This window comes from Salarias fasciatus, chromosome 23 (assembly GCF_902148845.1).
Source record: "Salarias fasciatus chromosome 23, fSalaFa1.1, whole genome shotgun sequence".
In the NCBI taxonomy this organism is placed as follows: Eukaryota; Metazoa; Chordata; class Actinopteri; order Blenniiformes; family Blenniidae; genus Salarias; species Salarias fasciatus.
This window is the reverse complement of record NC_043766.1, coordinates 32,172,163-32,180,660: the sequence shown is the minus strand read 5'-3', so window position 1 is coordinate 32,180,660 and position 8,498 is coordinate 32,172,163. Positions and strand designations below refer to the sequence as shown.

Below are 8,498 nucleotides of genomic sequence, written 5' to 3'. Positions count from 1 at the left end.
TCCTGAATATGACGCTGCGCCACAAAACGAGTAAAATACAAGAAATTAGTGAATGGGAATCGTGCCGATCAAAGCATAAGGACATAGAGACTGTAAACACAGGCACGAGGCTGAGGATGCTTCCTGTGCCGTTAATCTCCGTCCCTCATGGTTTACATGCAAACGGAAGCAGTTTTTTTCAAATCTCCACTCTTTGGCCAGAGTTTTTCCAGTTTGTTTCATGTGTAAAGAAAAGGCCCAGACGCACTGAAATATCACCGTTTTAGCTAGTTGTGCCCTAAAACACCAAAAGCTGGGAGTGGGAGACCTCGAAAACCCTTCTGTAAATCCTGAACACTGTGTCTAAATATTGGCAGTTGTATCACGTTGATTTAAATAAATTGAAAATGGTCACAGTAAAAACACAGCATTCAATAAAAACTATCCCCTGAAGCAGTTTGACCCAGAGTTCGACTCTCAGGATGGATGGAGACGGCGAGTCTGATATCAGACTGGCTAAATGGTTACAGCTAAAGAAAACACCAACAAACAAATGCACAAGACTGCTAAAAAAAAAAATAAGAAAATGCAGTTTCACAGGCCGGCTTCAGATTCTAGAGAATAATTCAGTCTTTAACGGTCAGTTCAGTTTGCAACTGGGCCTCGAGCAGCTCAGGCTCAAGGTCAAAGTTCAGCATGATCCACTCCTCTGTCTAAGGTTGATCTTTGGCGCCCTCTAAAGTGACACCCGGACGCCGCTTCTCAACCACCGATCTAAAGAGCCATTAAAAAAGAAAACCTGTGTCATATTTCAGTTGAACTCAAGGCAAAAACAAAAGGAGTGATTTTATCAAATGACAGTCTGTGATGCGAAGACTCATGTTTAGGTTTTATATGTACGTATCAATATTTTTGTGTTGTAGAACACAGTTTGAATGAGTGCTATGCTTTCTGTTGGGCCTGTGAATTTCTCTACCATCACCTTCATCTTCATCCCATCGGATTCGTACCTACCGGGGCAGGAGAACAGGGTTAATTTGCCCTCGACAGGGACTGGCAGGCTCAGGCCTTTTGGTCTACACTGTGTTTCCTTCACAACACCAGAGGGGCAACGATTACCGGCGTAACACCGACGGACCTGGATCAGTAAAGTGAGCCTAAACTGTCGACGATTAAAAAAAATAAATAACCAAACTTCCACGGAATTTTCTATGAAAGCAGAAAAGCAAAATCAAAAAATAAAAGGTCCGTCTGACTGAGAAACTCGTCCCGGGCGGAGGTGAAGACGGACGCATACGCCAAACACATTAATCACAACCAAATTTCACTACGCACGTACAAATCCGCCCACACATCGTGACAGTGGCACGCAAATCCACATACGCGCAAATCCGAGCGCGCACACACACACACACACACACACACATCGGTATAGACACATGCGCAAAGCACACAAACAACTCATTGAATGCACACGCAAGCAACTCTGTTCCTGCAGCCGCTCCCTACAATACACTCTCAACTGCAGCTCTCAACGCCACTGCGAAGGGAAGAGGAATGAAAAGACAAAAAAAATAAATAAAAAAGTCTAAGACAATAAGGTGGCAGAATGGCAGACGCATCAGTTGCATCTGTTGCATGTAACTCTGCTGTAAACATCTGAACCCCCGCAAACAATTAAAGCCCTTTTCCCAGCGACGGTAATCCGTCTCCCAGGAGTTCATGTCAGCCGCGTCTGAGACGTCAGATGATTCACCCGCCGGACCTCCGCGGCCGCCGTCCCGAGAGGCAGCGTCTCGTTTGGTTCTCATTAGGTGGCATCTTTGAAAAAGTTGAAACAAGACCTACATGAACAAAACAGGCACGCGCACACACACGCACGCACGCACGCACGCACGCACGCACACACAAACACACACACACACACACACACACACACACACACACACACACACACACACACACACACACACACACACACACACACACACACACACACACACACACAGAGCTGCCCACTGTCCACGTGAAGTGTAAACAGGAGCCGAGTGGGCGTTGGGGGCCGAGCCTAATGCACCGGGATGAAAGATGTTGCCGTGTGGTGGAGAGCTGGTCTCTGTGATCCTGACAGGTTGGGCTTAACAATAATAAATCGGTAGAGACCACGAGCAGGAATAGACGGACGGATGAGGGGGGGTGAAAGGAGAGCGCGAGTGAGGGAGGGAGAGAGAGAGGCTAAAATAAAAGCTTGCGACAGAACGCAGCATGGCAACAGGATGAGCACACACATGTTGGACGATATGGAAATATAAGGACACCTGATGTATCTCTTCTGGTCGTGAAGGGTTGACGGCGTCTGCAGCAGCTTCTCCAACAAGAGGCTCCTCAGGGCGCCAATTCTGGTCTCCACCTCCTCATATACTGAAACAAGCAGAGCAGAAGAAAAGTCATTTTTCATATCAAAGTCATTCAAGTCCCTCAAATGATATGGGAATAAATCTAAAAAAAAAATAAAAAATTAAAGTACTGTGAGGCTTATGTTACACATGTAGTGAATCTCGTCTGTGATTGGATGAGCTGTAGAGAAGAAGTCGTGGAGGACGCTGTCATGACTGGTATTTAGGCACAAACCACTATTTCCCTGCTTTCGGGCAGTTTTTGAAATCGTCTAAATATCATAAACCATCTAGGAGTTATGGTTACGAGAAGCAGGCGAGCCAAATCCTGTCAGCGGCGACGGAAGACGAACATAAATAGTAAATTAAGTTAAGAAAAAAAAAAAGTGTTTACCTTTCTTGAAAACAGGGACTTCAGTATTCCCGAAGAGAGATTTAGCTTTTTCGTAGTCATTGATCACCACATCATAATCTCCCTGCAAAGAAAAGTCAATCATGACACACAAACTGTGTATTCAAGCCTGGGTGGGTCCACCGTCTGATCATCAGTCGTCTCCACTACGGCTTAAAATAAATATACAATACAAACCCTCTTAAACAAGCTGAAGTCCTAATGTGAAAATGAATAAGTACAAATCACAGCATCTGACAGGACGGCAGTCGAGACCGAGACGAGCGGCTGTGACGAAGTCGGTGGTTGTTTGTGCAATTTTTAACCTTTGCTCTAAAACCAACACCGCGCGATCGCAAAAGGACTAAAATCTGCAGTTCAAACTAACACAACGCGCTTCCAGTAAAAGCCATGTTTCCCAAAAAATAGGCACAAAGAGACGTGAAATGTGAGACCGCGGACGAAAACAGTGCAACGAGCGCAATAACACCGCCGTCTGTCGATTCGCAGCGTTCGGCGTCCGCGCGTGTCGCGTAGCGGCCGTTTGGTTGCTTTAAATCAGGAGTGTGAAACATGCAGTCTGGATTCAAAGACGGGAACTTTTCAATAAACTGCTGTTGCTGGTTTATTTACTGGGGATCGCACTGCTTCAGCATGAGCAGCGGACAGAGCGGGCGCTGAGAACAGGAGATCAGCCGCACTGCAGCGTACTGCCAGGGAAGTAGCTCTAGCATCAGGGCCAGGCGGGAAATCTGCTGACGAATTAAAGTCTCACCCTGTCAAATAAAACCTGAATGAACAGCTGAGTGAACCAAATATTAGACAAAATGCAGTTTAGGACGTGTGATTCATATGGGATTTTTTAAAAATATAAATATGTTTCAAATTCAAATAAGAGCACCTTCTGCGGCTGGAATGGATGCTTTCTCATCATCTCAATAATATATGATAAGCTTGTTTGAATTGTGAAATGGGTTTGGCTAAAAGAAAGTTTTCTCTCTGCTATTAGGTACTTCTATTACATTGACTGATTTAAATAGCTAAAAGGAGTCTACAACACAACTTCCATTGATTAAAATGTTGTCAGACTATAACTGAACAAAAATGGACAATATAAAAAAAATAAGTCTATGAACATGACTAAAACTAATAAAAACTAAAATGACGGCTTCACACTAAGACGAGACTGACCCTGAAATTAAAACAGGCCGCCAAAAACGGCCAGTAATGGAAGAGAAGGGAAGGTGGTCTCTGGGACTTGTGGTTGATTTTTTTGTTCACGTGTTTGCACGCAGTACCTTCTGGATGTTGCGTTCAATGTTGAGAGGCAAGTTGAAGAGGAACTTGAAGCGCTGCAGGACGTTGAGCGCATTGCGTGTGGAGTCAGCCTTGTCTTTCCTCCCCAGGACCTCCTGGAAGAGCGTATCGGCGGTATCGCTCGCTCCTGCGAGAGAGACGGAGTGAGAGCGAGAGGGCGAGAGCAGCGGAGAAAATGAGAAACCAGGATACTGTGCAAATAAATGTTGATACCACATTTCCCTCTTATAGTCGGCCTCCGGTTCTCTTCCTGCCCTACATGCTATTTGACACAGAGAGGAGCTGCTAAGGAGAAAGTGACAGCTATCTCTCGGACAGGCTGCTCGCTGCAATCTCTGCGCGACTCGCAGGCTTCGTGGGTGGCCTTTGGATGTGCCGTGGAGTAGAAGAAGAAAAAAAAAAGAAAAAGAAAGACAGAAAAGAAAAAAAACTGGAGCTCCTCTAATCAAAACAAAACCCCACCCCCAAAACAAAATCCCACAAGGAAAAACAGCACGAGACCCAACAGAGGAATACTTCACATTTTTCACTCACCGATTGGGAGTTATCGTGACGCCGACATTTGGCGAGGCCGTTTCTGCGATTGGCTGACGGGGGTTTGGTGTTTGATGCATTGGCTTTTTGGGGGGTGAACGGTGGCCTGGGCCCACTGGGCCATGGGCCCTCCACTCTGGGCTAGCCGGGATGAAAGCTATGTCCGGCTCAGGGGTTTATTTACTCTAGACTGCGGGAAAAGAACCGGCTTATTGACCCTAAATTAAAGCAGTCTTATTATCATGTATGACATGAAAGCGTGGGCACTTCTTAAAGACCCCGTGACGCAAAGAATACATTTCCCAAGTTTTTATCTTGCATCTGTGGGACCACTGTTCTGTTTTATTCCCTAATCCATGGAAAATATATTAAAAACAAAACAAAATTCTGTATTTTCACCTTTAAATCACTTCTATTTCTGTTACAGTAAAAAAGTTTGTAATTGTTTTTATTTCTCCTTTTTCAACTAAAAGAAAAAAAGTAACAACAAAAATAACAAGAATAACACTCTAAAACAATGTGAACCTTGCAGTTACTTCTTCCAGGTAATATTATTATTGTGTGTTTTCAACCCCTAGAAACCTCATGTTATGAGCTATTTCAATTTCAACCCCTTCTACTCCTTTGTAAATCTTTATGTATTTATTGTACAACTTACAAATAACTCAGTTTTGTCCAAATTTTGTGATAACTTCTTCCTGCCAATCTCTTTATTTCTTTTTAATTGCTACATGGATTTCTCCTTAGGGCAAAAAAAAATTTGATATAGTTATAAAATGGTACAAATTACATTTCTAGTGAAACATTATATGTTATCAACAAACTAAAGAATTAAGGTTCCCAAAACAGAACCCTGGGGAACACCACATGAAATATTCAAACCTCTTCTATAGCGACTCCACGAAGCTTTTAGAACATGTAATCCAAATAAACATGTTGTTTTCATTTTTATTTGGTCTCATCTCTAGGCACAAAACATTGAAATAATGTGACACGGCTAAGAGGAGAGCAGAAAATGATTAAAGGAGGTTAGATTGGTCAAAAATGTAATCCAGGAGAACTGTTCAAAGGGAACTGATTAAAATTGCTGGTATAGCACGTACTGTGGAAAAGGGGGGGAAAAAAAGAAGAAAAAAAAACTATCGCTACTGTAATTAAAACTAATAGTTTGGAAACCTGCAGTGTTGAAAATATCTAAAAAGTGAAAGTGAGGCTAAAATGGCTGAAACAGGAAAATACGAGGGAAACAAAAAGTCTAAAAATGGTCACAGGAGCTAAAAATTTTATAAAAAATACGTCCAAATTGCAGCATAACATTTCATGAATACAATACTGATGTTGCTCGGATAGCATTTTTTTATGGCTCCATACAAATTTTATTTTGGGGAAAAACCCTGAAATCGTCTCTTTTTGTCATAAAGGTTTCAGATTTCTGGTTTAAACCCATCAAACACTGCCCGATGACTCTTCCTGCAATCGAGGGCATTTACTGAGACAACCTGAAACAGAAATGTTTGGCCGAATTTCTAAACCGCGCACACACTGTTTTGAAGGGTCTGAAGCTTGGTGGGGCGCCTGTTCTAAACCAACAGCAGGGCAAAGCTTCAAATACGGGCTTGAACCGGCGAGGGCGGGTTATACATACTGAGCAGGACTGACTGAAGATGACACCGCTCTTTAAATAAATGCACAAAAGATGTCTTGGCGCTTGACTTTTGAATATAACGATAGAGAAACCAGGTGCCATTTTATTTTGATAAATTCTTCATTACTAGAAAATCATCGACACGCACTCTCCTCATTCCAGATCGTTTGTGCTTTCAGGGCAGATAATTAATAGTCCAAAAACCTACCTGAAGTTAGCAAACCATGTCTGCAGTTCTCAAGAGACATGCTATGGATTGATTTGAGGCACACGTAAATAAATAGAAGTTCTCATGGAGCTAAAAGACAAAACTCTTACTGTTGAGGATGTTTTCCAGGCGCTGGGTCATGGATCCCTCCACTTTCTCTGTGCCATCAGATTCAAGTCTCTGGTGGATCGCTGCAACAAAAAGTCAACATTATTTCACGTTACGAAACCCCGCAATGAATAAAACGTTGTCAAAAGCCTCAAATCGACCCAGAAGAAATGAAACGAAAAGTGGTAAGTGAATGTTAACAATGATTTTTAGGCCCTCTAGACTGCAGAGAAACCAATTCCCCAAGACTGGAACATTTTCAATTTCAGGAACCGAAGGTAAAACAATAAACAGGCCCTATCCGAGTGGTAGATCGAAGATAACCTCAACGGTTCTCCACCCACAGATGCTGCTATTGAACTAACCCCCCTCTTGTGCCTGTTCCCACGCAACAAGGATCTGACCTTGTCCCAGTGGCGACTGTACCGGATCAATTCACCTCACCAGAGCCATTAAAATCGTGCAGCCTGGTGGTCCTGGGACATTTGGAGCCCTCTGACCTGCAGATAATGCAAATCTGAAATGTTTCAATTGTCTGAAAAATAACAGAGCTGGAGGTCTCGATGCCAAAAATGACTATGGGGGGGGGGGGGGGGGGGGGGGGGGGGGGGGGGCAGGAACTCTCCGATGGCTTGTATCCATCACTTAACATGAAGAGCCTTGCGCGGGATAGGGAGTTTGAAAAAGAAAGAACAAGGGGAGAAAACAGACAGCGAGAAAGAGGGAGAGCGCGAGCGGTGGGACTGCCCCAGTGAATAAATAAATGGTGTGCAGTAGTGGGCAGCTGGGTGCTGAGAGCTGCAGTGTGGGTTTATTGACAGAGTAAAAGAGAGGTGGAGTGGGTTGAGGAGACCTTCTCCTACATAGTTGCGAAGCGGCTCAGATATGCATCGAGGAGGCATCTAGAAAATTGAGTTTGGCTAGAAAAAGACAGATACGGTGATGAAAACTGATAGAGGAGCCATTAACCCTTTAACGTCCTCTCAAAGCGGAATATCAATGGGAAAACTATTTCTTAAACCACAGCTGAAATGTTCAAAATAAACTTTGATTCTCTAAACTACATCCAGACTCCGTAAGTCAGACCTTTAACACGTGACCTGGGCTTTTTAACCACACTGGGACACTTAAAAACATTAATCTTTAAAATTCAGCTGGACTCTTTAGAGCTGACGAGACATACTCAAAACACACCTGAGTCCTTCCAGGTAGACCCACACCTGCTTTCACCCGGATTCATTAAACCACGCCTTGAAACTGTAGAGACAGTCAGACTCTTCCCGAAGGACTTAATCCTCCTGGGCTGTGTGGGTAGATCTCTCTAGGAGTCTTTCAATCCTACCTGACTGTTTAAAGCGATACTTCAACATTTTGGCAAATTGGCCCATTTAGCGCAATTCCTCAGTCATTTCGAACAGCATACTTACTTTTGTTGTGAGGGCGAGCTGTTGTTTATTCAGAGGTGAGTCGGGGAAGGTTTTCAGGACGGACACAATGGAAGTGGATGGTATTTTTGTTCCCCCTCGTCAAACTCATCAAATACACAATCCAACAACCCCAAAACACTTTGGTGGACACGTTATAATCCGCACATTCACTACGCTGTGAAATATTAATGCAAAATTATGCGATTGAGTTGTTTATGCGAAGATTGCTAAGACGGAACTACTTACTAAACATGGCGTCTGGGCGTAGTGATTTCAAAGAAAAAGTAGTTCCCAGTATTTGCTTCAGTTTCGTAATGCCACAATATTATTTGTTGGTGTTCCACAGTGTAGTGAATATGCGGATTATAACGTGTCCACCAAAGTGTTTTGGGGTTGTTGGATTGTGTATTTGATGAGTTTGACGAGGGGGAACAAAAATACCATCCACTTCCATTGTGTCCGTCCCGAAAACCTTCCTCGACTCACCTCTGAA

The 8,498-nt window shown here is 43.5% G+C and overlaps 1 protein-coding gene across 2 annotated transcripts in view; it reads right to left on the bottom strand.

Moving 5' to 3' along the window:
- Positions 1–8,498, bottom strand: part of exoc2 (exocyst complex component 2) — a 55,267-nt gene that overhangs the window by 18,521 nt on the left and 28,248 nt on the right. For both annotated transcript variants that reach the window (XM_030082463.1, XM_030082464.1), the window contains exons 7-10: positions 6,581–6,661; positions 4,065–4,210; positions 2,770–2,851; positions 2,298–2,400 (exon numbers count right to left, since the gene is read on the bottom strand). In XM_030082463.1, coding sequence (XP_029938323.1) covers positions 2,298–2,400; positions 2,770–2,851; positions 4,065–4,210; positions 6,581–6,661 — 412 coding nt within the window. The remainder of the gene's footprint in view (positions 1–2,297; positions 2,401–2,769; positions 2,852–4,064; positions 4,211–6,580; positions 6,662–8,498) is intronic.